The 26,176-nt window shown below is 46.6% G+C and overlaps 1 protein-coding gene across 11 annotated transcripts in view; it reads left to right on the forward strand.

Moving 5' to 3' along the window:
• Positions 1-13,843: 13,843 nt before the first annotated feature.
• Positions 13,844-26,176, forward strand: part of ZNF532 (zinc finger protein 532) — a 109,551-nt gene continuing 97,218 nt past the window's right edge. For 3 of the 11 annotated variants that reach the window (XM_060029140.1, XM_060029142.1, XM_060029151.1), the window contains exons 1-3: positions 13,844-14,090; positions 15,737-15,818; positions 15,945-16,012. In XM_060029140.1, the coding sequence (XP_059885123.1) occupies positions 15,790-15,818; positions 15,945-16,012 (97 nt within the window). In that variant the 5' untranslated portion in view covers positions 13,844-14,090; positions 15,737-15,789. Of the gene's footprint in view, positions 14,155-14,929; positions 14,945-15,076; positions 15,404-15,736; positions 15,819-15,902; positions 16,013-26,176 lie in introns of those variants that run through there. The other 8 variants (XM_060029143.1, XM_060029145.1, XM_060029146.1 and 5 more) reach the window with 8 other exon arrangements.

A 26,176-nucleotide genomic window follows, 5' to 3' on the forward strand; every position in this document is an offset into this window, starting at 1 on the left:
ATAAAAATACAAGGCACCCAGTTAAATTTGAATTTCAGATGAATAATGAATTTTTTAGTGTTAAGTAGGTTCCAAAGATGGGATGTATTATATCTGGCAACCTTAAATATAATGCCAGGTAGTGGTAAGTGCTATGGGACAAATAAAACACAGTAAAGGGCTAACTAGAGATAGAGGGGGTGATTTTAGTTAGGGCAGCAAGGGAAGCTCCCCTCTGACAAGGTGATGATGGAGCAGAGACATGAATGAAGAGAAGGAGGGAGCCAGGCTGGTAAATATCTGTGGAAAGCCATCCAAGACAGCAGGAACAGCACCGCAGAGACCCCGAGGTCCAGTACTAGGGTCACGAATTGGGCTCTGCACCAGTAAGCATTCAATAACTTAAATCAACTAACTCCAGGTCAGTCCACAGTTCTATTAGCCACTCATATCATATCCTAATTCTGCAATGTGTATTATTAAAGTCTAAGTGATGGGGGGGGGTGGTAGAAAAGGACAAAGAATGGTAAGGAAGAAGGGTAGTACGTGGAACTGTTGACCTTGGCACTGAGGATGGGATTCAGCCTCAAAGCTCCCCACCAGGGTACTGGGAGAGCTCCTGTGGAACCTTATACTACTACCTTGCTCTATGCTAGAGAGTACTACTGGGGTCTCTAAAGGCCGGCGAGTCTGTCAGATGGAAGGGCTGCTTTAAATCTCACCTGCAGGGCCTTCCCTGGTGGTCCAGTGGTTAAAACTCCGCGCTCCCAATGCAGGGGGCCTGGGTTCGATCCCTGCTTAGGGAACTAGATTCCGCATGCTGAAACTAAGACCTAGTGCAGCCAAGTAAATAAATCTCAAAAATAAAATAAAATGTAAAATAAAAGAAATCGCATCCTACAAGCAGAACAGTTTGGTATGAGTGTGAGCACTCCTATTATTTCTACACTTGCACGTATACTTCATGACTTCTTCACTATCAGAAAGTGCCCAGGGGCTCCCCTGGTGGCACAGTGGTTGAGAGTCCACCTGCCGATGCAGGGGACGCGGGTTCGTGCCCCGGTCCGGGAAGATCCCACATGCCGCAGAGTGGCTGGGCCCGTGAGCCATGGCCGCTGAGCCTGCGCGTCCGGAGTCTGTGCTCCGCAACGGGAGAGGCCACAACAGTGAGAGGCCCGCATACCGCAAAAAAAAAAAAAAAAAAAAGTGCCCAGGATAACAGATCAAGAATAGTTTTCCAGGGCTTCCCTGGTGGCGCAGTGGTTAAGAATCCGCCTGCCAATGTAGGGGACACGGGTTCGAGCTCTGGTCCGGGAAGATCCCACCCGCTGCGGAGCAACTAAACCCGTGCGCCACAACTACTGAAGCCTGCACGCCTAGGGCCCGTGCTTTGCAAAAAGAGAAGCCACCGCAATGAGAAGCTCGCGCACCGCAAGGAAGAGTAGCCCCTGCTTGCTGCATCTAGAGAAGGCCTGCGTGCAGCAATGAAGACCCAATGCAGCCAAAAATAAATAAATTAAAAAAAAAAAAAAAGAATAGTTTTCCAAATTCTACCTAAAGAGCCAAAGCTCTAAGGCAAAGGTAAGCCTTCCTTGGCTTTATATTTGTTCGTGGGCTTTTGCTATTAAATTCTAAGTGCTTATTGGTATATTAGCTAGGATAGTAATCACAAAGGAAAATTGTCTATTCTGTGACAAGCTTCCTAGCAGAAACAATATAAATATTTTAACACGAAATAAATAAAGAGAAGGAAAATTGAAAACAGTTCTTTCCTCAGATCCGCCATATGTGCGCCTAAGATCCTACCCACCTGATTGTGGAGGAGTCCTGCGATGGTCTTGGTTTTACAGAGGGTAAGATTTTCCCCTCTTTTTTGGCAAGCTACTTTGGATTTGCTAAGGATAAAGGGATCAGACCTTTTTTCAAATTGAGATTGTCCTTATTTACCCAAATGCTTTTACTTAGTAGGTTCCAGAGAGGAAGGTTTAGGGATACTTCTGTGCATGTTTTCTCTTTCTTCTCCAGTCACCTGGTACCACAACCTCAGACAGGATGGATGAGATGGAGGAGGCTAGAGTCAAATTAGGGAGGCCCTGAAGAGGCAAAATCAGCAAGAACCAGAACTGGCCACTCCCCACCCCAGCCTGGACTTTGAGAACCTACACTATACCTTAGTGTCTATGTTAACATCACTTTCTGTTCCGTTATTTTAATTAGCATTTCTTTATTCTTCCAGAGCTCTCCTGTCCCAGAAAGTGGTTTGGTTGTTTCTTAGAAGAACTTCTCTAAAGACGCATCAATTCTTGATGAAAAGGACACAGTAATCCGTGCGCTAAGATTCTTCAAATCCCTCGCCTCTAAGTCCTCACCTTGCTGTTTTTATCAATCCTGGACTCATGCCTCCTAGCCAAGCTCCCACATTGATAGGCCCACCTTAAACCAAGCTTCCAATTCTCAGTAAATTCTTTTATTTTATTTTTCCCGTCCTCGCCCCTCCTCCCACCCCACCCCCTGATTCTGACCTTTCCCCTCCCTATGAGACATTGTGCAAGCTTTTTTTTTTTTTTTTTGCGGTACGCGGGCCTCTCACTGTTGTGGCCTCTCCCGGTGCAGAGCACAGGCTCCGGATGCGCAGGCCCAGCGGCCATGGCTCACGGGCCCAGCCGCTCTGCGGCATGTGGGATCTTCCCGGACCGGGGCACGAACCCGTGTCCCCTGCATTGGCAGGCGGACTCCCAACCACTGCGCCACCAGGGAAGCCCTGTGCAAGCATTTTGAGGAGTGTTCTCCCCGACTTCCTGTGGTGAGCCTTCAACTCAGCTTTGTCTCGTCAGTAGGTGGTGATGATCACGTGAGGGGGGCGCTTTTTCTTCCAGCGGAAGGAATAACATGGTGTATATGCATTTAATGTGATAAGCTGCTTGCTTAAGGGCTGTTTGGTGAGCAGAAATTGCTCGAAAAGAGGTTAGCGATAAGTGAAGAAGTCTCTGTAAGAGAGCAGGAGAGGGACTTCCCTTGAGGGAAGTGGTTAAGACTCTGCACTTCCATTGCAGGGGGCACGGATTCGATCCCTCGTTGGGGAACTAAGATCCCGCATGCTGCACAGTGCGGCCCAAACAAACAAAAACAGAGAGAGCAGGTGAGAGGGAGCTCCTTAAACCAAGGCATCCACAGAGCTGGGGACAGAGGACAGGTGCACGGAGAAGGCTGCAGAAAGCACAAGCAGTCCTCGCCTCCTGGCTGTGGAGGCAGGAGTGCAACATGGCAGAGGGATGGAGAAAGGAGCGTGGGGCCGTTGAGTCACATACCACCATGGAGGATGGGAGAAGAGGAGGTGTCTTTTGGACCTCCCGAGTTAGACATGACTGTGAGTCATTTCTCGAGCTTACTTGACAATTCATTGTGATCTGGAGTTAGAGGCGATGTTAGGGCTAGAAACAGAGATTTGGGAATCCAGAATAAAGAGATACTTGAAGCCCTGAGAACGAATGTGTTTCCCCAAGGAATGCAGAGTTCGAAAAGAAGAGGGTCAAAGATAGAACCTTGAAATATGAAAAAGAATGTGTATATATATGTATATATATATATATATATGCTGAATCACTTTGCTGTACAGCAGTAATTCACTCACCATTGTAATTCAACTATACTTCAATAAAAAATAAATTTTTTAAAAAAGATAGAAGGGCTTCCCTGGTGGCACAGTGGTTATGAATCCACCTGCCCATGCAGGGGACACGGGTTTGAGCCCTGGTCCGGGAAGAGCCCACATGCCACAGAGCAACTAAGCCCGTGCGCCACAACTACTGAGCCTGCGCTCTAGAGCCTGCGAGCCACAACTACTGAGCCCACGTGCCACAACTACTGAAGCTCGCGTGCCTAGAGCCCGTGCTCTGCAACAAGAGAAGCCACCGCAATGAGAAGCCCGCGCACCACAATGAAGAGTAGCCCCCGCTCGACGCAACCAGAGAAAGCCCGCACGCAGCAACGAAGACCCAACACGTCAAAAATAAATAAATTTATTAAAAAGAAAAAGAACTTTGAGAACATCCATATTAAACAGAGGACAGAAAACTCAGCTAGGAAGAAAGGCTGAGAAAGCATGATCTTTAGAGAAAGAGGAATGGCATCAAGCTAAGGGAAAGAAAGAATTTCAAGAAGGGTCTGATGTGAGGAGTTCCATGCAGAATTCCCAAAGTAGGGACAATCTTTCAGACTAGTTTCATTAGGGAGGCAGCCAGAAAGAGGGGTAGAGGGTCTATTTTACGCCCCAAGAGAAAGGGTCTTTATTCCTCTCGACTTAATTTGTGCTTAGAGGGTAAGGGTAGGATGGACTAGTTAAAAGAATCTAGGAAGATGGGTGGCAGCCCCTGGAGGGGCTTAGTTACTGCTCCCTTTGCAAAGCAACTGCGGGGTGCCTGTGGTGCGCAGTGCCTGGTGCTAAGGTACAGTAAGTCCCCTACATAGGAACGAGTTCCATCTGAGAGCGCGTTCCTAAGTCCAACAAAGTTAGTCCAACAAAGGTACCCAACTAACACAACCAGCTATATAGTACCGTGCTGTAATAGGTTTATAATACTTTTCACACAAATAATACATAACAAACACAAAAGATAAAGCATTTTTAATTTTACAGTACAGTACCTTGAAAAGTACAGTAGTACAGTACAACAGCTGCTGGCATACAGGGGCTGGCATTGCAAGAGTTACTGACTGGAGGAGGGAGAGGAGGTGGGAGATGGTAGAGCCGAAGGATCGTCAGCAACGGGAGACAGAGGGCAAGCTGCAGTTTCACTCACGCCTGACGCTGATGGCACAGGGTCCGGTTCCTTGCTGGATTCAATTCTGTCTACCCTTTTGAAAAAATGATCCAGTGATGTCTGGGTAGTAGCTCTTTTTTTCTTGTCATAGATGACACGGTAGCACTGGATTGCATTCTGAACGGCTGCTGCAACCTTCGTGTACCGTTCTACATCTGGGTCTGTGCCTCAAAAACTAACAGTGCCTCCTCAAATAAAGAAAATCCCCTTGCGTCGTGAATCTCTTCGGTTCTTCAGTTACTTCTTCCCCTTGTCTTTCTTGGTCCTTTCTCTGGGCCTCCAATTCTGTCAGGTCTTCATCAGTAAGCTCCTCATGTTGCAGAGCAAGGAGCTCAATGAAGTCGTCCTCTTGCAGATCTAGCTTGAAATAAAGATACTGTACTACTGTGCTCTCTACAGTACTGTGAAGTACACACAAGCACAACCACCTGTAGAGGATGCATGCACGTGACAGTGTACCTCAGACATGTGAACTAACTTATGTAGTTGGACATGCGAACACACATTTGCAACTTGAAGGTTCGTAGGTAGGGGACTTACTCTAGTTTAACTGGTTGTGGTTTATGCTCTGAATTTTCCACATGCTACAGTCAAGTTGACTTAATACTCTGTGTGATGGACTGGGAGGGACAAAATGAGGGAAAGGTCAGAGGAGAGGCGCTGATGGAAAGGGAGGATCCAGGAATCCTCTGGAAGTGATACAGTTGATTGCCTTTATATTTGGTGAGAGGCTGAGGTGGAAACTCAAGATGGGTGTGATGATGATTATTTATCTGATCATGGTTATTTATTTCCCCAAATCTGGACTGTCAATGCAGTGAAATTAAGGAATACAAGTGTTCACTCTATCTAGCAAAAATTGAGCTTGTCCACTCAAGGAAAATTTTCAAGTCCAGTGGCTTTTACTCTCTTTTTTTTTTCTTTTTTGGACCACACCGCGCAGCATGTGGGATCTTAGTTCCTGACCAGGGATCGAATACGTGCCCCCTGCAGTGGAAGCGTGGAGTCTTAACCGCTGGACCACCAGGGAAGTCCCCAGTGGCTTTTACTCTTGATGAATCACACCTATATATTCACTTATAAATTAAACACAGAGAGTACTATCCTGATATGTCTTGTACGTTACAAATTATATGCAAAAACAGAAGTCAAAGAAGGTTGAAATTATGATGGACTAAACAATGTCATTAAAATTTAATTTTCTTTATGAGCAGTACAAAGTATTTTGCTCTCATTAAAACTTTTAGTATTCAACCTGCATCTTTTTGGGAAATCTTGGTAGAACACATTGTGATAAAGTGATTTGAAGATCTTGTTCTAAATTCAGTTTCTTTTTACGTTGGTTGTTTTAAACGCTGTCTTAGTGGGAAAAGTTATGTATGTACCATTGGAACAGGTGCATCATTTTCACCGAGTGCTTAATGATAATGCTCACTTTTTCTTTTTTTTTTTTTTCTTTGAGGTACGCGGGCCTCTCTCTCACTGTTGTGGCCTCTCCCGTTGCGGAGCACAGGCTCTGGACACGCAGGCTCATCGGCCATGGCTCACGGGCCTAGCCCCTCCGCGGCATGTGGCATCTTCCCAGACTGGGGCACGAACCCGTGTCCCCTGCATCGGCAGGCAGACTCTCAACCACTGCGCCACCAGGGAAGCCCGATAATGCTCACTTTTTAATTCCACCTACCATCTGTGCAAAAGGTTGAGTGGAAATTTGGGTGATGAGTCGCTGTTTCCCAATGTCAGTCAGTTGTTCCTGTAAATGGGAATATGTTGCAATTGCATTTTTATATTTTAAACAAATAGGTTCAAATATACCAAAGCTCTTCATCTGGGAGTTGTATTTTTTTTAAACAGTTTAGAAAATTCACTTTATGATATAAACTACATACTTGATAGTTGTTAAAGGTAACATTCATACATAATTTTTAGCACCAAATCACAAGTGATTGCTAAACATCTGTTTCTAAAATCTAAAATGCTCTCTCCATAGCGTGAGTTTCTTTCTAAAAGTAATCACTTTCTTCCTCATGGTTAGAACATTATCTTTAAAAGAACAGATTAAGCTTTTTTTTTTCTTTCCTTTTTTGGCCTTGCCAAGAGACTTGTGGTATCTTAGTTCCCCGACCAGGGACTGAACCCTGGCCACCACAGTGAAAGCGCCAAGTCCTAACCACTGGACCGCCAGGGAATTCGCACGCATTTTTTTGTTCTAACAAAATATCTGCCAGGCAGTGTGTAATGGACAGCATTTACTAATGAAAAGGACAGCAGATTTGAAACTACTGTCTTTAAGAGGACAACGAATAGCTTATCTTTATAAAGTTCTTTGCTGTAACATATCCAGCAAACCACTGTGTGGTACGAAGATTTCAGTAGTGATGCCTCATCTTTCAAAGTCCAAGATTGAGTCTTTCTGGCAGGAAAGTCCTTCTTATACCCCCCACCCCCCCTTTAAAAATAAAATTAACCTCACTGATGATATCCTGTAGCAATCTCTGAAATTTTGGCTTCAATATCTTGGCTGCAGTAGCTTATCTGTGAATGATTCAGTGATCGATTTTATGTGCTAGAAGTTTTGTAATTTAATCCCAGAATTAAAAATTCCTGGAGAGTGGCTGCTTCTTTGGTTGTTATTGTTACAATAACATAAACTCAATATATGAGTTTTTAAAAAATCATATATTGTTTCCATTAAAGAAATCATTTATTATTGAGAATATACCTTCTCTGCTAAACTTTTTATTTAGTTGTTCATAAAAAATCAGTTTGTACAGCTCTGTCATCACTGGAACGGGATCGTGCATATATACCCTAAGCAGTGGCATGTTAGAAATAGCTGCTCTTCTCTTTCAACAGTACAGCAATCTTCCCACACTGTGTAATTTATTCTAATATGTGTTTGCTCAAATCTACAGCAATATTTTTTAAGCATCTTCCAACTGTTTGCTGACAAATGAATGTATTTTATTTTGCAGTCATATTTTCTGGTTATTATTTTCCTAATTTAACATTTGTTGGTTTATATTTGTGTTTTCTACCTCTCCAGAAATAACCAATGTTTCCCTAGTGATATGTGGCTTTGGGTCTTTTGGTGTTAAATAAACTTACCATTGTTTAGCAAAAATTGTATTTAATCATCTCTTATCTCCAAATGTCATTGAGAAAAAAAATCCCTACGGGCGTTTAATCAATCTGGATGTTCTGAACACCTAATTTTTCAATGTCTTTCTATATGTGATGATGGCATTGGAGAGACCTCAGTGAGCCAAAGTATCATTGTCCCTGATCTCACAGGTTTCTTGTCACATGGGGAGAGAGCCGAAAACTCAAGTGTCAGGAATTCCCTGATGGTCCAGTGGTTAGGACTCGGCGATTTCACCATGGTGGCCGGGGTTCAATCCCTGGTCCGGGAACTAAGATCCTGCAAGCCGCACAGCAAGTGTCACGTGAAAAGAATAACTTAGGGACATGTCAGGGCCACTCAGCTTGTACATGTAGAGAGAGGTCAAGGAAGGCTTCTCCAAGTGAGTGACGTAAATTTAGACCTAAAGATACATGGGAGTTAGTTAGACGAATGGGATTGGGAAGGGTGGGGAGAGCCTCCCGGAAAGAGGGAACAGCGCTGTGAAGGCCTGGCAGCGAGAGCCATCAGGTCTCATTCAAAGAACGAAAAGTTCTACAAGGCTGGATCTTAGAGTGTGAGGAGGGAGGGCAAGGGATGTGGACAGGCAAACGGCTTGACTCATGGAGAGTCTTCTGAGCCCGGACCTTATTCTAAGGACAATGGAGAGATATGGAAAGGTTTGCAAAGAGGGGTGACAAGCTGGCATCTTTAGAAATGTTCCTAGAGTTCTCGGTGTGGAGAATGTATTGGAAGTTGGGCAGGTTGGAGGCAAGAAGATCAGTTAGGGACCAGTTTTGAGCTGAGGGGATGAGCAGGAGGTTGAGTCCAGGTGATGGATATGGAGAGAAGGGACTGGAATCAACAGATCCTCGGGAGGTAGAATCCTCAGCACATGGGGATGGAATAGATGAGGTAGTAAGTGTCATCAGGTGGCAGAATCAAGGGGGAGGTGGATCTGGTTTGGTTGGTGTCTGGGGCTGAGTTTCTTAGAAATAGGCTCTGGATAATCTCTGGAGAGCCACCTGTGAGGGAGTGAGGAAGGCCAGATTAGGTAGAAGGAGTTGACCCACAGTGCTGTGGAGACTGAGGCCTAAGCCAGTTTCCAGGGAGTTCTGGAGCTAGGATGGCTCTTTAGAACTGGCCCAAATTAAGGCAAGCCTTGGTCTTGCTACATCAGCCAGACATTGGCTGCTCCCGGGGGAGGAGTGTAAACTTGGGTGAGACAGTTCACAGAACCTGGCACAAAATAGCCAAGGCAATTTGCCGGGGACTCAGTTGTGAGTGGTCAGCTAGCAATAGTCTCAGCAGCTAGGGGATGGGCGTGTATACCCCAAAGATGGTTCTAGACAAAACGCTTACAGTATCCACTACAGTGGCAAAAGATCTTATGTTTAGCTTGGGACATGCTTATTTTTAGGTACTTGTGGGTTTATTATCCATTCTTTAGTTCACAAATAACTAGTTAATTTCAAGTATGGGATGTACAAGGTATTGGGCTAACTGCTACAGATGGTGGGGGGCGGAAGATGCAAAGATGAAGATGCACATATAGAGTGCCCAGGTAGCCTCTGTGCTGCAGGGAACCAATGAGATCCGTTCTTGGGTGGAAGTAAGTCCCCTTTCCTATGTGTTAGCTTCTCCTCCTTAAAGGATTAAGTCTGATTGTCTTTCCTTTTCTCATATACCTTCTTAGCTCTCCTCTTTCTCTTCTCCTCCTCTTAGTAGGAAAAAGCCCAAACAACCAGTTTCTTTCAAAGAAGCCCAGACATAATGTAAAAGTTACAAAGGGTTAGGAAATCTTACAAAGTTCTCAACAGGTATTGTCTGTTGGCCCATAGTTGCTGAAGATGACTCTTTGCTGGTATCCCAATCCCAAAATTTCTTGCTCTTCTTTGATTCTCTAGAGTTCATACAACAACCGTTTCCTCGGTCCCTATCCTTTTCTTTCCTTAGGCAAGGCTGGCTTTTCAGCATTTAGGCCTAAAGAGACAGTAGGAGATGAAGATTAGCGAATTCATCCAGGGCCCAGGAATTCGGAGGTCATTCGGATACCTAGGGGGACTCTTAAATAATGCCCAACTTTGCACCGTTAAATTAATTAAATGAGGAGGCCATTAAACTGAGGTGGCTCTAATGCCACTTACTTAAATAAACCAAAATCTTAGCCCGGAAATACCTCCAGGTTACAAAATCAAAACCGATAAGGACGGCCAATCACAAACAGCCAACTAGGTTTTAAGCTGTAGCCAATCAAATAATTTCCTTGCTTTGAGTCCTCACCTTCTCCCGATGCCTCTCCCCAGCCTCTGTAGGTGGAGTCCCCTAGCACTTCCGGTTTGGCACTGCCCTAGTGGAATCGATTTTTGCTCAAATCCCCATTTAAAAATTTTAATGTGTCTCAGTTTACCTTTTAATAGGACATAGCCCCCACCTCCTTCAGGTCTCTGAGTGAAGGCTCTGCAGGTATTTCCAGATAAGGTTTGGGAAAGGGGAGGTAGCTTTGCTATGGAAAATCTGTTTGTGAAATAACTAACAAAAAATAAGGGGAATCCTCTCCTAGACCTCCCCTCAGTCTATATCTGGCAGGTTAATATAATAATAACTTAAATCTGGTTATGATTTCTTTCAAAGGTATGTTTTTGGAAAAGATTAAAAAATTCTGATTCTTTCAATATTTTGTTGAAGACGTAGGATGGACTTTTTTTTTCCCCTTTGCTGGCCACTCAGCTACAGATCTTGAAATTGTAATGCTAGTGTTAAATAGTGTAATACTTCCTTTGAAAAGAAGCCAACAAATTTAACATATGAAACTCTATAAACTCCTAGGCCTAGTCTTAGTTTTGAGCTACGAAATATGTGGCTCAAGTCAGGGGGCTGTCAGTTTAAGGAGTGGTTTGTCGGGCTTTTTGATGGTGAGATAAAGAAAAGGCTTTTCTTTTTGTTTTCCTTCTCCTTTCCCTCAAGGAACACACCTTTTGTGTGCTCTGCCTAACCAAGGAATTTCCCAATCTCATAGTGGAATTCAGAGGAAAAGTATGATGTGTAGACTGATATCTATATGCGTCTACAAAGTCAGCTTCAAACCACAAAAGGTTTAAAAAAAAAAAAGCAAAAAAAAAATGCTGGGATTTTGCAATACACTGATTGGAGGAATAAACGAAGACATTAAGAGTTAGCAATAAAAACAGCAACAACAAAATCCCAAAGGATTTGGAATTCCTTTAGTTTCTATTTGACAGAAGAATAATATGATTTCTTTGCTCTGCCCCTTCGTATCTACAGCAGTCAAATAATAGTTTATTTCATTCTTTACTTCTATTGTTGCCCAAAGCAGGGTGGTGCCCAAGATAGCCTTACATATGCACAATAATAGAATGAACCTTTGTATTAATTTTTGGAAGAGGGGTAGTGCTATTTTTTTTTAACTTACACTAAACATTGTTTTTTTCTGCTGTGAAATTCAGTGATTTCATAGAATAAAGATGGGTGCTTTGCTTTTCACTACTGATCTACCTGGCAAAGGGATTTCTCTGAAATCCTCTTTGTAAAAAGAGAACTGAGATAATTTGCAAGAAATTATTATCTTTTACTTCTGGTTGGTTAAGGTTTTTAAAAAGCAGATGCAATGTTATCTGTTGCTGTTTGTGCAAATGATGAATTGTGCTTTCAAACTAATTTCCGAGGCTTGACCAAAATACTGGGCTTTGTAAAGAGCTCTGCTCAAAAAGTATATGATATTCTGAAGCCATGTGAGGTGGTTCTACAACCGAAGGCTCCTGCGATAAGCAATCCAGACTTGAGTTTTGGAAGTACAATTCTTGAAACCATTCAAACACTTTGTGCTGTGCTTTCAACTCTTTAGGAGAAGGGAATTGGGGGAGGGGTAAGAAGGTATTCTAAGTAAACAAAGATTCTAAATCGAGGAAAGCTAGGATTTACTATTGTGTGGACATTATGAAATTCCATACATCGTAATATGTGTAGTAGATCACGATTTCAGATAAGCAAGGCCTTGTATCCTTTCCACTGCACGTAATGTTTTTACATGCATATTAATAAAGGCCCACCTTCGGGAGAAGAAAAAAGGCCTCCTTTCAAATGAAATCAAGCCCAGGTAAAGTTGAAACTCAACCCACAGAGTACTGGCACCGTTTTCAGGCTAAAAGAAGATGAGGTTCAATTTCACCATTTTGTTACATTGATAAATGTGATCCCGTGGCTGGCAAAATGTGCAGATTACATAGGTCCTTCTAAACACGTGTAAATGTGTCCCAATTTACGTGCAACTCCAAACAATTTGCTGTTTGAAATTAAAGACCAACAACTCTTCCGTGAAACATTCAGTTCATTTACATGAAAAGTCTTAAATAGCAAAAATGCTGCTTCCAATTTACATCAGACAATGACCCCATAACAGAGAACAATGGCTTCCTCGATGGAAGTTAATGCAAAGCAGAGGCACACTGAGATAACAAAACAAAACAAAAAAACACAACACCCTCCCCCCCCAAAAAAAACTAACAAAAGAAAACTTTGCAGCACACTTTGCAAATATTAACCAATTAATGTAATTTAAAATAAAGCACAGAAACGCTTCCTGTGCTGGGAATCTTCACGGCTCCTCGAGTAACGTTAGTATCTTCACAGTCCGATCAAACAGGAGTGAGCCTTTTTAAGAGGTGTTGGTGACATTGTTTTCAGATCCTTCCATTTTGTCCTATTTCTAGGGTAAGCACAATTCGGTTGATTTGGGGGTTCCTCGTTTTTTAAAAAACCTTTCAACCGAGTGCACGTCTGTGAACCTTGTACGAACCAGGACCCAAGGCTATATGAACAGCATACCTGATCTGGTGCTAATATATTGTCTCCATCTCGGACGTGGTAACGATTATACACCTTTGTAGTCTTTACGGGGTTTATGTATGTATCTTTTGTGTGTGTGTGTTCTGGAGGCTGTGACCACCTGCTGTATGTACAATATGTGCTTGTTACATTTGTACACATCTCCCTTCGTGAATTTAAAGACTTGGCTATTACATCTTGTTTACTCAATATCATTCCCCCATTTAAAAAAAAAAAAAAAGCTACATGAACTGAACATGCCATGTTTCAATCTGGCCCCAGTGGCTTTTTCTCCGAAAGCAAAACGTGTGTCTTTTACACCAGGGCTTTCTCCCCACCCCAGGGGGTGTCTTCCATTCTTTTGTGGCTCAGTTTAAGGCGAAAAGGGCTCCAAACCACTAACTACCCAGAAGAGAGCCCCTTCTTCCACCTCCAGGGAGAATTCCAGATTTAATGCATCTGAAGATAGCGTGCTCTCTTCTGACTTATTGGCCACCATTACGAGGATAACAAAACACCACCTTGGCTTCAAGATCCTGGGTAGAGGCTCGCGGTCTTTTGCAACCATCTTTGGCGAGGCCTTGCTTCCTTCCACTCGAGTAAGTTGCGGCTTGGGGCCATTAAAAGGACTGGGTGAGAGCCTGCAATGCCGCTGGAAAAAGCAGCAGGCCCTCAGCACCACCATCACCACCACCCCGCTCTCCGGGGCGAAGCCGCGATGCGGCGGCCGCATATGGGCGAGACTTGGCAGGTCCGCGCGGCTCGCCTTCCCTCCGCCGAGTCGGCACCGGCCGAGCGTCCGCGCCCGCGGGCTGCGGGGCTTCGCGTCTCGCCTCCTTCTCCCCGATCCTCCCTTCCCCCACCGGCCGCCCCCTCCCCCTCTCCCGCGCTCCCTTTTGTTCGCTCGCCGCTCGGGCCGAGCCGCCGGTGCCGCCGCCGCCGCCCGGGCCCGCACCCCGATCGTAGGCCCCGGCGTGGCGGGCCGCCGCCGCCGCCGCCGCCGTGCGGCCTAGAGCGCGGCGCCCGGGGAGGCGCGGGGCCCGGGCCGGGCGCACCGCAAGGCCGCGGCGGCGGCGGTGGCGGTGGCGGCGGCGGCGGCGGCGGGGCGGCCCGGGCGGCGGCGGCGGCGGCTGCATCGGCAGCATCGGCGGCGGCAGCGGCGGCGAGGCCCCTCCGCCGCACACGCACACCTCGACCCCGGCAGCGGGAATGCGGCTGACACGCCCGTAACATGGAAGCCGCCGCCGCCGCCGCCGCCGCCGCTACGACGACAGCAGCAGCAGCTACAGCAGCAGCAGCCGCCGGCGGCGCCGCGCTGAACAAAGGTCATCCGAGCTGCGGCCCAGACGCCCGGGCTTGACCGCTGCGAAGGCCAATCCCGGGCAGGGGGTGGGTGTGCGCCCGGGACGCGGGGGGCGGCGAGGGGGCGGCCGGGCCGAGCGAGGGGTGCAGGGCCGCGGAGGAAGCGGCGCGGGCGGGCTCCGGCGAGGGGCGGGGGCGCGGGCCCCTCGTGCCCGGCCCTGCGGTCGGGGCCGGCGCGTGAGGCTCCGGCCCCTGGGCCTGACGGCCGCGGCCTGTCCCACCCTGGCCTTGGGGCCGGCCGGCCTTCGCGCCCCGCCGGCCTCCTTGGGGGGGCCGAGGACCAGCCGGTCTGGCTAGGCCCCGCAGGTTCCGAGAGGGGGGCCACGTGAGCGCCGCCGCTCGCCTCCTCCCCCCTCCGGCGCTGGCGCTGCGCAGCGGATTTTTTAAAAGGCCTCTGTGCCCCTCTGTCCCACTGGCCCCGAGTCCGCCCCCCCCACCCCCCCGCCTCCACCTCGGGCAGCCCTAGACTTCTTGCCCGAGGTGAAGGGATTTGGACTACTCCCCCCAGGTGCTTGAAAGAAGAGAAGGTCGGAGGAGGAGGAGGAGACTGGGGGGCTGCTGGTGGTGGTGACAGGGCTGCGAGAGAGAGGAGAGGAACGGGAGGAGGGGGCTGGGTGGGGGGGTGACAGGCAGAGAGGAGCCTGGTCAACAAGCCCGCAGCACTCTGCTAGGAGGCCGAGGCCGGCCCCTGCCGCCGACGCAGCCAGGGTGAGCAGACACACATAGATTGCTTTCCTGGGGGCTCTTTGTCAGCCACCAACCCAGAGCACACACACTGACACACACGTACACAAAGATCTGAGCCAGGTTGTGGGAGGTAAGTGGGGGAAGGAGAAGGAGGGGCAGCAGTGTCTGCGGTGGGCTTTGGGGTGGACGGGAGGGGGGATGGGCCCGAGGGGCTCTGGGGTGCTCGTGAGGGGAGCCCTTCCAGGGCTGTGTGCTTGTGCGCCGGTGGAGGGGACCCACGATGACCTTCCCGTCCTCACCAAGACCTAAGAGGGAGCAGCCACCCCCAGCGAGATCCTCCCTGTGCTGATGATTTTCAGGGACTTGTTGGCAACTCAGCGAGGGTTGCCATAGCTTTTTTATGTAGGGTGACCAGAACCGGTTGAAACTGGTTTGAGGCAGATCAGCTCCTGAGCACAATGCAGTCACTGAGCTACTACAGTGGGATAGCAGCTTCCTCCCTTCATGGCAGCCAAAAGCAGAGGAGCTTGCAGGAAGGGACCATCCCAACACAGTATGTGAATGCACACTTAGACACCACACAGCACTGGTACGTGACTAATGGAGCCCTAGAAGAGTCTGTGTAGAGAAGATGGGGGAAAATGTGCAGGTTTGCAAGGTCTGAGATTACTTGGGCTTTTCCTGCCTTTTTCTTTTGCTTAAGGGATGGACAAGGAGCTGAGATTTATGACCCTTATTAAAGAAAAAAATGTGCCTTGCTAGGGTGGGGACACTTGGTTTCTGCAGGCTCGCTCTCTCTCTCTCTCACTCTCTCTCTCTCTCCTCTATGTTTTTAACAAAACAAAACCAAAATGAACTGATGGATTTGTAATAATAGTTTGTTGCTGGAGAATGCTACTTTGCATGTTTTTTTCTCTTGCAGGGTATGTTCTGTTTTGTGCTTTTCCTTTTAGAAGCTACTAAAGGGTTTTGGGGATGCTTCTGACTATTATGAAGGCCAAAAGGTAACAATATTGTTCTAGGAAATGAGCATAAATGCGTTCCAGTGATGCTGTAAGGCATACATGCTGTCTTTTTTTTCCTTGTAGGCCTGTTGACTGGGGCTGCTTTTAACCCTTTCATATTTGCAGAGAATGCAACCGTGTGACAGTAACTGAACATTGGTCCAAAGTCTTTCCAAAAGGTCAAGGTTCACAAGGTGAGCTATGATAATTTTGAGCATGAATTTAAGTATTTATTTGAAGATCCGTTCAGACACAGATTGACAGTGCATTGGTACCCTGGAGATAATATTGGGTGGAGAGTGGAGAAGAAATACTCTTGACGTTTAGCCAAGTTTAATGGGATTAGGGTGACTTTATGATAGTGTTGCTATCAAGGCGAAATCAGAATGACTTCATTAAATCGCATGTGGCTGGTCATTTATAAGAGGCAGGCCTGAAAAGAAGCAAGTTGAAGAGAATGGTAGGCGTCAGGGCCTTGTGGGGAATGCACTGTTTTGCATAAGACTAAAGCAGTACACATGGGGCATTTTCCCGATGATTACAGGGAAATGGAAGGACTTTGTCAAATCCAGGCAGCCTAGCCACCTTTTTGGGATCTGAGGAGTCTGCAGGTAGATTTGCCTTTTGTTCATTCATCACCTTTCTTTTTACCTTGCTCTGTGTGTTAACCTGAAAGGCTTTTCACTCTGAGTCAAGTGGTGGAATGGCTTTTATTGATTTGGGCGGGGGTGGGGTGTTGACGGTGAGTTTGCCATTGGATTATTTGTGGCATACGTTTTAATATGGAATACTTAATGCAATGCCAGGAGAAGACTGGGTAGTCTGGCTTCCTCTGTGCAAAGATGCCTGTTAACTCAGAGCTTTACAGCAGCGGATGGTAGAAAATGTCCAGGGCCTTAAAGGATGACAGTTTGCTTTGAGCTGGCATTTTTTATGCATCCTCCAAAACCAAAAGAGGTTTTAGAGGAGAAGAGAGAAGCAGCAGTGATCAGTGGTAGCAAAGTAAAGAACAAAGGCAGTGAGACCGCACAGGGGAATAAGAAACATTTCGCCTTGGGGTTCCTTGTGAAAAGAACTGCAACTTCCCCAAACAGGAAACCAGCAGTTCCAGAATCAAATCCAAGATGAACGCCAACAACGGATAGAACTAGTTCTGTCTTCTGGTTTGGTAAAAGTACAGTCAAGAGGAGCCCATAGAAGACACGATTGAAAACAAATTTCTCCCCTACTCTGTGGAGGGTATTTTGTTCCTCTTTGCATTCAGCAGAGCAGTCTTTTCAGAAGTGCCGAGGGTCTTAGAATGGGTTCTGTGCTGACAGTTGGTGGGCAGAATATCTGCAGTGAAATGTGTCAAGTATGCAAGGGTTTTATTGTTGAAATGTTTTTCATAGGATTTCAGAGCATCCAGCTTGTGATAAAACTGGCAAAAGAGAAACAACAGGGCATGGTTAGCTCAGAATACTTTGTGTGGTATTTAATAGAGATAAATGTAATCTCGGACCGGGAGACCAGTAAATAGCTCACGTGATGGAACAAGATTCTTGACAAATCACTGTGCGAAAATTGGTTTTCAATTCTGCAACATTTTTGACTGCCAGAGGTTCTGTGTCTGAATGTGGCAGAAATCTGCTTGCAAAGCAGATCCCAATCCACGTTGCATGATATGCTGTTCCTGCTTTTCTGGTGCCAACTAAAACTCAGATGGCTAATGTGATAAACCTTAATTAGCTTAATACTACAATAAGCTGTTTTATAATTGAGTCCTTCACTCCTATCTTTAGAAAGTCAGTGATTTTTATTTACCTTTGACAGCTAACCCCTTGCAGTGACTGTTTCTTGATAGGATGTTTTAAAGCCCTTTTTGTAAGGCGTGGCGTGTCCCAGAACGTTCTGGTTTACTCTCTGTGGTTTTTAGATTTGTTACTCCCCCTCCCCCCAGAAGGCGCCTGGAAAATAGCATTTGCTTTGCACGCAGGCCCGTCTTTCCACTTTCCAGCTGCAGAGAGCCGTTGCAGGTCAGAGAGCTGGTTCTCCAGGGCTGCAATCAGGAGCCCATCTTGGCTGGAGGTTTGTCTCAGGTGGCGATCTCATGCTGGGCTCTGAGGATGTGGCAGGCCCAGGTCTCCCGGAGAGGAACAGAGTTTTCTGGGCTCGGGAATGTGAGTGCGGAGAAGCCGCAGTATCCTCTTGCCCAGAAGAGCCAGGTGGGAGTAGGGTGGCACCCACCCTTGGCGCCCTCCGGGTCCCCCCCCCCATCTGTCGCCCTGTGGGCAGCCACACCTGGAGCCCGGAGCCCAGCGCCTGCTCGGGATTGCCTGGGGCAGTCTCCAAGGACGCCAGGCGGGCCGTCCCCTCTGGAGGAAGAATGCGTCGGTTTGGCTGACGAGGGTCCGATGGAAAGAGTCACTGGGTGGTGAACCTTTGCTTGTTTTTATCATTTGCCTACTTAGCATCACTTTTTCCATGTTAAAGAACGTTGGATCCAGGGTTTTTAGAACTCTCAGCCTCCTGGTTTAGGAGAACTCTCGCTCGCCTTCTCTCTCTCTCTCTCTCTCTCTCTCTTTTGCTGTCTTTTCTCACAAAGAGATTCCCCACCCACCTCCCACCTTGACTCCTTTCTAAAGGAGGGTCTAGGAATGCTGCAGCCAACACGTGGATGGAATTTTCTGCTGATACCTTTGACTAGGATGAGTTAGAACTTCAGGATTTGTAGTCTCTCCCCCCTCCCCCCCCCGCCGCCTTTATTTCTTCCCTTGAAATGCTTTCTTGGGCTGTACTGTGGGGTACCGTCTGTCTCCCGTTGGTTGTGAATAAGCTTTCCCATATCCTTGGTGGAACTCCATTTAGCTGTTCACAGCTGGGGTGGAGGTTGCCTTCCTGTGGAGCCTCGCAAAGGTTGCCAGCACGGGGAGGGGGGAAAGACTTGGGGTTGCCCCCCACCCCGTCCCCCTAACATTTCTTCCTCATCAGTGCAATACAGTAGCAACAAAATAATAACAACAGCCACTGTTTAACGTCGAGGAAATCCACACCTTTGTGTTAATTATACAGGCAGTACCTCAGAGATCCCGTGGGTCTGGGTTCCAGACCACCACCAGAAAGTGATGATCGCAGTAAAGCAAGTCACTTGAATTTTTTGGTTTTTTGGTATGTATAAAATTTATGTTTACACTGTACTGTAATGTGTGCAGTAGCGTATCTAGAAAAACAACGTACGTATCTTTATTAAAAAATACTTTATTGCTGAAAAAAATGTTAACTATCACCTGACAATGCACAGTTGCCACAAACCTTGAATTTGTTAAAAAAAAGCACAGTATCTGTGAAGTGCAGTAAAGCAAAGCGCAAAGGAGGTATGCCTGTATTTGGCGTATAATCTTTAACTATGTCATGGTTAAATAATTAACTTTTTACCCTTTTTTACTTTTAAATTTACATACAGTAAAACCCATGGTTTTATGGGTTTTGACAAGCGTGTAGTGCTGTGTATGCGCCACCACTACCCATAGGGAGTAGTTCCCTTGCCTGAAAAACTTTCCTCCTGCTGTCCCTTTGCAGTCAGACTCTTCTCTCCACTCCAGCCTCCCGGCAGCCAGCGATTTGTTCTGCCCTTATATTTGGTCTTTTCCAGAATGCCATACCAATGGCTTCTTTGACTTACAAAGTGCATTTGAAAGGCATCCATGTTGTCTTCTGTATCCATACGTGGTTCTTTTTTTTATTGCCAAGTTGTGTCGACCACTGTATGGATGTACCACGGTTTGTTTCTCTGTTCTCCCGTTGAAAGACATTAGGATTATTTCCAGTTTTTGGTGTTTGGGAATAAAGCTGCTATAAACATCTGCATACAGGTCTTTTGTCTGAACATAAGTTTTTGGTAAGGGCTTAGGAGTGGGATGGCTGGGTCATATGGTAAGTAGATAAGAATTAGAAGTTAGGAATGAAAGTAAATTCAGCTGGTCATTCCTCACAAAAAAGATCTAGCCTTGTCAGCTGCAGTTAAGACTGCCCAAGTAAATTTTTCATAGCAAATGTTATCTGAAGACACTTGAGAGATGTTCATGATAATAGACCACTCACTAACGGGATGACAGGCTTTATAACCCAGAACTAATTGGAATTAGCCGAAAGTGGAAACAAGAACCTGCCAGTGGTGAAATGGCCTTTATTCCCTTCAGCAGTTATTCCTCATCTCCTCAGAGGCATTCGGCAGGTTCCATAAAACACCAACCAATAATGGAATCAAAATTTTGGAAAGGGGTACGAAAGAGCTCCGTTGAAATCTTAGCTGCAGAAAGAACTTACCGTTAATGATAAGTTGTCTGATTTATTGACTGTCAAAATATTGGTGTTATTTTAATATTTGAAGTTATTATTCAGCTTTTGTGTCTTTTTTTTTTTTTTTTTTCCTGCGGTACGCGGGCCTCTCACTGTTGTGGCCTCTCCCGTTGCGGAGCACAGGCTCCGGATGCATAGGCTCAGCGGCCACGGCTCACGGGCCCAGCCGCTCCGCGGCATGTGGGATCTTCCCGGACCGGGGCACGAACCCGTGTCCCCTGCATCGGCAGGCAGACTCTCAACCGCTGCGCCACCAGGGAAGCCCTGTGTCTTTTAAAGAAGTGAAAGTATTTAAGCAACATCAGAGCACTGAAGTAGGGAGATTTTGGAAGCAGCTTGGTTTTTTTTAGAGGATAAAGCAGTGTTCAGGATCAGGAGAGGTTATGGTGACGTGTGGAGGGAGAGGAGCTCGAGAAGTGGGAATCATTGTTAATTTGGGGATTATTTCATCCATTTAGCAGATACTGCGTGTTTACTAAGCACCGGACGTTGTGCTAGGCACTGGGAGGACCGAGGGAAAAGGAATCCAGAGAGGAAAACCTAGTGGGAAGTAGCCTACAGATGCTATGATAGGAATGTGAATAGGCCACCTAGTGCCAAGCATGGAGGGAGGAGCCCTGGAAGAGGTGGCTGCTGAGCACAATCAGTAAGAGTATGTAAGGCAGGCAGAGACTTGGGGGAAGAGCATGAGAGCCCGATGGAGTGGCGTGTGGAAAGGCCCTGGGAGAGCTTGGTGTCGCAGGTGGGGATGGGAGAGTAGGAGGAAGCTACGAGGCTGACAAGGGCCAGGCTTCTGAAGTTCATTTTATATCGTCCATTCCAGCGTGGGCTTCCCTGTGTAGAGAGCAGAGGCAGAAAGACTCTTCATGACAGAGGTCCTGGGCCAGCACCACGAGGATGGAATGAGGACTGAGGACTTCTCTGGCTGGAGGCAGGGAGGTCAGAGGGGAGGCCCCACCCCAGCAGTGCAGGAGAAAGGAGGAGGGCTCCCTCTGAGGCGTTGGCGTGGGGAGGGAGTGGTAGGTGGCTACTGCATCAGGTGCAGGTGTGTGTGTGCTGGGCCCCGACTGGATATGCAGCGTGATGGAGGGGTAGGGGCAGAGGCAGCTCTCTGAGGTTACCTGCCGCCACGGGTTACTTGTGTCTCTCAGAATCTGAACTCAGGAGGCAGAAAAGATTTGGGAGGTGGAGGTGTTGATACAGTGAGTTCAGGTTTGGGTTGTGTTGCCTGCCCGCGGGGTGTCCTTTGCCTCCCAGATCTGTTTGAGCTGGAGGTCTAGACTGGCAGCAACTAATACAGAACAGAGATGATAGAAGAAAGGTATGAAAAGGTTTGAGTTTGGGCTCCCATAACATAATGGTTTCTATAGTAAAAAGCATAAATGAAGGGGAGGTAGGGGCTGAAGAGCTTGAGAAGCATGCTTCAGAAAGTTGGAGGGCAGGACATTTCCAGAAAGGCAGACCACGTGTTAGTAGCTGCCACCTGCAGGCAGCACAGTCCGTTGTGGTGGCCTTTCCCTGCATTTAATAGCAAGACGATGAGGTGAGCTGTATGCTGTTATCCCCATGGTGCAGGTTGGGAAACTCAGGCCAAGATCCTGGCCAAGGTGTGCCAGCTCAGAAGTGGTGGTGGCCACCTAGAGGGGTGGGATAGGGACGGTGGGAGGGAGACGCAAGAGGGAGGGGATATGGGGACATATGTATGTGTGTAGCTGATTCACTTTGTTATACAGCAGAAACTGACACAGTATTGTAAAGCAATTATATTCCAATAAAGATGTTTAAAAAAAGAAAAAAGAAATGGTGGTGGAGGCAGAATTTGAAGCATGTTCCTCGTCACTGGGCTCTTCTGCCTTGGGGACAAGGGGAAACCATGGAAGGTGCTTGGGGGGAGGAGGCTAGAGAGACACAAGTAGCTGGTAAACAGCAAAGGCACCGAAGACTCTTGCGTTGGGAGTGGCCGTTAAGGACGGTGAGTGTGTCATGGAGAAGCGGGAGGCACAGTCGCGGGCCTTTGTAATTAGGCAGGTTTTCCTGGCCTTAGTCATCACGGAGAGGGGAGAATCTGTATCTACACCCAAGACGGACAGTGCTAGGAATAACCTGTTGGAAAGACTTCATTAAATGTTTTTTTCTGGGTACTAGGGTGAGGTACAAATTGGGAGAAGGAACCAAGAGGTGTTTTTGTTTTATCTATTCTTTGAAAAGGATAAGAAAATCAAAGGAAACTGAAAGTGGTGTTGTGAAAAATCTTTTGTTCTAACACAGAAACATAGTTTAAAGAATTCTTTGAATCATCTGCTATAGACAGGAAGTTCTAAATTCTGCCTGTTTTAGAATGAGGGGGGAGAGAAAATTCTACTTAATCGAAATCTGGAGACTGAAATAAGTAATTTTTAGATGAACTCAGAGTGGCCTTCTTAGCTGTCCCAAGTCTTCCCCACCAAGTATCCTCTAGTTGATGGTCGTTAGGGCCCCCAAATGCAGGTTTTGTTTTCAGTCAGATATTACTACAACTGTACATAATTAGAGATTCTGAGCATCTTGAAGGATTCATAGAGACCTAAAGGTAAAGTCAAGGTGGTGTGGTTCTTGAATGTCTGTCTTCTCAAGTCAGTCTTACCTTCTAGGGAACCAAACTCCTGCTGACTCATGGGTCTGGTAATGGGTATTGATTTTGATAATTTTCTTCTGTGAGGAATAAATTCTTTAGGTATCTGAGCAGTAAGAATTTTTGAAAAACTTCTAGGTTAGAAAATTTCTAGCTCTGTGTTAAAAAAAAAATCACAAAACTGGAAATACATTAAATATTTACAGTTATCTCCTTATTTTCTATAGTGAGCCTAAATCGGGAGCAGTGCCGGCCGGGGCCGGGGGGTGGTGGTTCAGCAGGTAGTTAATATCAATAGCACATTTGGAACTAGAACCCAGCACTCTAGACCTCCTGGTCTAAGACTGTTGCCATCATTCCTTTCTCTCTGCCTTGCAGAATTTCTCATATGTGTTTTGATGGTATATGTAGGCCAGCTCATACCTACAGTCCTTACATCCTGTGAACCTGAGAGCTTGAGTGATTCACATGAAGCCCTCACGCAGGTACTCATTGATGAGCTGGTTCGTAACGGTTTTGCTGATTTAACATAGCAAGAGTGGGGAAGGTAGTTTGAGGTCTCTAGCTTGAGAAGTGATTATGGCTAGTGTTCTACTTAAATTGGGGTGGAAAGGCCATGGAGATTTTCAGTTGCCTTTGGTCAGCTCTCACTGATAGATACCTGTCTGCCCAGCCCTCAATGATATAAACCTGTGTTCTGCCCCTGGCTAGCTGTGAGACCTCAAGCAAGTTACTTAAATTCTAAGCCATACTTTTCTTGAGGGTTGTTTTGAAGATTAAATGCATATGAAGTGCTTAGGGAAGTGGCTGGTGCGCGATGAGACCTCCCTAAAATCTTAGCTATCGTGTTCCTGAGGCTTCCTGTTATAGGGGAAGGGCCTTAGGCCGGACATTTTCTGTCTTGGAAGGTAGTGTTTCTCCTGTTCTTTTACCTCCTTTATCAGTAGCGATTTTTGTTTTTGGAGGGTGGGGCGTGAAAACTTACACAGTGAGTGTCTCCTGCCTTGCCTTTAGGTTTTCAGTTACAGCTGCCCTATATCCGGTGAAAGTGGGTGAAATCTAGGTAAGAGTACTTGTTCCTACTTGGCTGCACTTCCTTTTGTAGCTGGAAAATCTTGGACAAATTTTGTAGTTGTAATCTTACAACTGTCTTTGCTCCCAGAAAAATTCAGCCCAGTCGGCGAGTGGCTAGAGTCTGGGTTGTCCGTCTACTGGTGTAATTTATGTCAACCAGAGTTTAAAAACAAGCAAAATTTGATCGTGACTATATGGCAGGTAGCTCAAGCCTCTGTTCCGTCCCTTTCCTGCGCATGTTCGCTTGCAGGGACCAGATAGTTGTGTCTTGCACACTGGGATTTGGAGGTGATGGAAGATTGAGTGGAGAAGGGATCCCCGGGACCTTTCTGTCCAGGACTGCCCTGTCCAGTGCGGCAGGCACCAGCCTCACATGGCTTTTGAGCACTTGTAACGTGGCTAGTCCTCATTGAGATGGGCTGTAAGCATAAAGTATACACCAGGTTTTGAAGACCTATACAAAAAAAGAATGTAAAATGTCTCACTAATAGTATATGTTGAAAGGACATTTTGGTTGAATCAAATTTATTATTAAAACTTACTTCACAACATTCCCTCCCTTCTATTCTTTTAAAAATAGGAATAGAAAATTTAAAACCATGTATTTGGTTTTCATTCTATTTCTGTCGGACAGTGCTGGTCTGGATAACTAAATAAATTTAACAGTGAAACTCCACTGGTGCCCTGCAGTGTTCATATTTATTGATGTTGAGTCCCTCTTTTGGTTGAAAAAGATAGTGTAAGAACTACGTTAGGGTCTCCTTGTTAGAGAAACTCATTCTCCCCTAGTTTGGGCTCCCTTTCTCTCCCAGATATTCCTAATTCATCCCCGGGTTATGGGGTTTAAACATGCGTGCCGGTTGGTGTCTGCTTCTGAATGGAAAGGGAACTAGCATTTACTGCAAGTTTACTGGGTGCTAGATGCTTTACACTGACTGTCGCCTGAAAGGTAGGATATCCCCAGGGAGACTTAAAGAGAGGCTAAGTGACCAGGGGTGGCACCACTAGTGAGAGACTGAGCCTAGACTTGGACCAGGGTCTGGCTGGCTCTGGAGTTCTTCCCTGCTTCTTGCTGCCTCTCCCTACCTGCCGCTGCTGTCCTGTACCTGCGGCCCACAGTCCCATGTCCTTCCTGGGTGCCCTTGTTATCCAGATGGGACTTCTCGCACTTTAATTTACATACAGATCACCTGGGGGTCTTGTTAAAAGATGCAGATAATGATTCAATAGGACTGGTATGGGCCCAAGATTCTGCATTTTTGACAGGCTCCCAGGTGATGGTGATCTGCTGGCCTGTGGACCACACTGAGTAGCGGAAGTCTCCACTGTTTCCCTTGGTTTCAGACCTGCTGCCTTTGCTTCCAGAGTGATCTGATTCTCCCAGCCTTGCCTGACTGTGGGAACTCACCCTCGCTTTGCATCTGATGCCAGTGAGTGCAGTTGGGGTCAGCCCTGGTTTTCAGCCATGGACGCCCAGTCTGGCGTGAACACTGATTTCTGGGTACACGGGGTCTGACTGGATCCTCAGTTTATTCTTGTTCCCACATACCTGCGTTACTCCAGCTTTATTACCTTGAGCCCTTGGCATCTAGTCTGATGAGACAAGGTGATTTTAATATTGAGATGAGATCCAGGAGATACACGACAGGGCTCCAACCATTTCAAGTCATTGTGATGAAGACTCTCAGACCTTAAATCAGCACGTAAGGGTGACTGTGCCATGTTTGGATCAGGGACTTGGGATCTGATGGGAGGTGAGGACTCGGAGCTGTTAGCCGGCCACTATTTCTGCCTCCATACCTGACAAGGAATTGGGTGACTTGTGACTTCTCCTTAGAATGGGAGTCCTAATGAGCCGCCTCCCAGGGCCGTGTTGAAGAATGGCTAATCCCCACCACCTGCTTGTCCAGCGCCTGATGAAGGCGACCACCCTGGAGTCCCTGGATCCAGATGCCTTGGGAAGGGTCACTCCGGGGCCTGGGCCAAACAAGAGATTGAGTTCTAGGAAGGAGTTTGGTTATGCGTCTGAACGATAAACTGTAGACTACGAAACTGTAGTTGGCTTGTTTCTGATGTTGGGAATGGACATTGATTAGATTAGTTGTAAGGATAAAATGGTATCTGTTCCATGAGATAGTTTGCCACCCCATCTCTCTACAAGTAAAGCCTCCCATTTCACAGAAATCCTAGTTGAGTTTTAGCTCTTACTGGACATTTGGACACAGAGTTCTATGATACATGGATCCAGCACATTGAATACGATTTATTAATTGTTGGCTAAATCCGTCAGCTCCTCGTTTCGTGCAGAATCCCTGCCTGGGGTGGTGGAGGTACG

The sequence above is a fragment of the Delphinus delphis genome, chromosome 13 (genome assembly GCF_949987515.2).
Source record: "Delphinus delphis chromosome 13, mDelDel1.2, whole genome shotgun sequence".
Taxonomy (NCBI): Eukaryota; Metazoa; Chordata; class Mammalia; order Artiodactyla; family Delphinidae; genus Delphinus; species Delphinus delphis.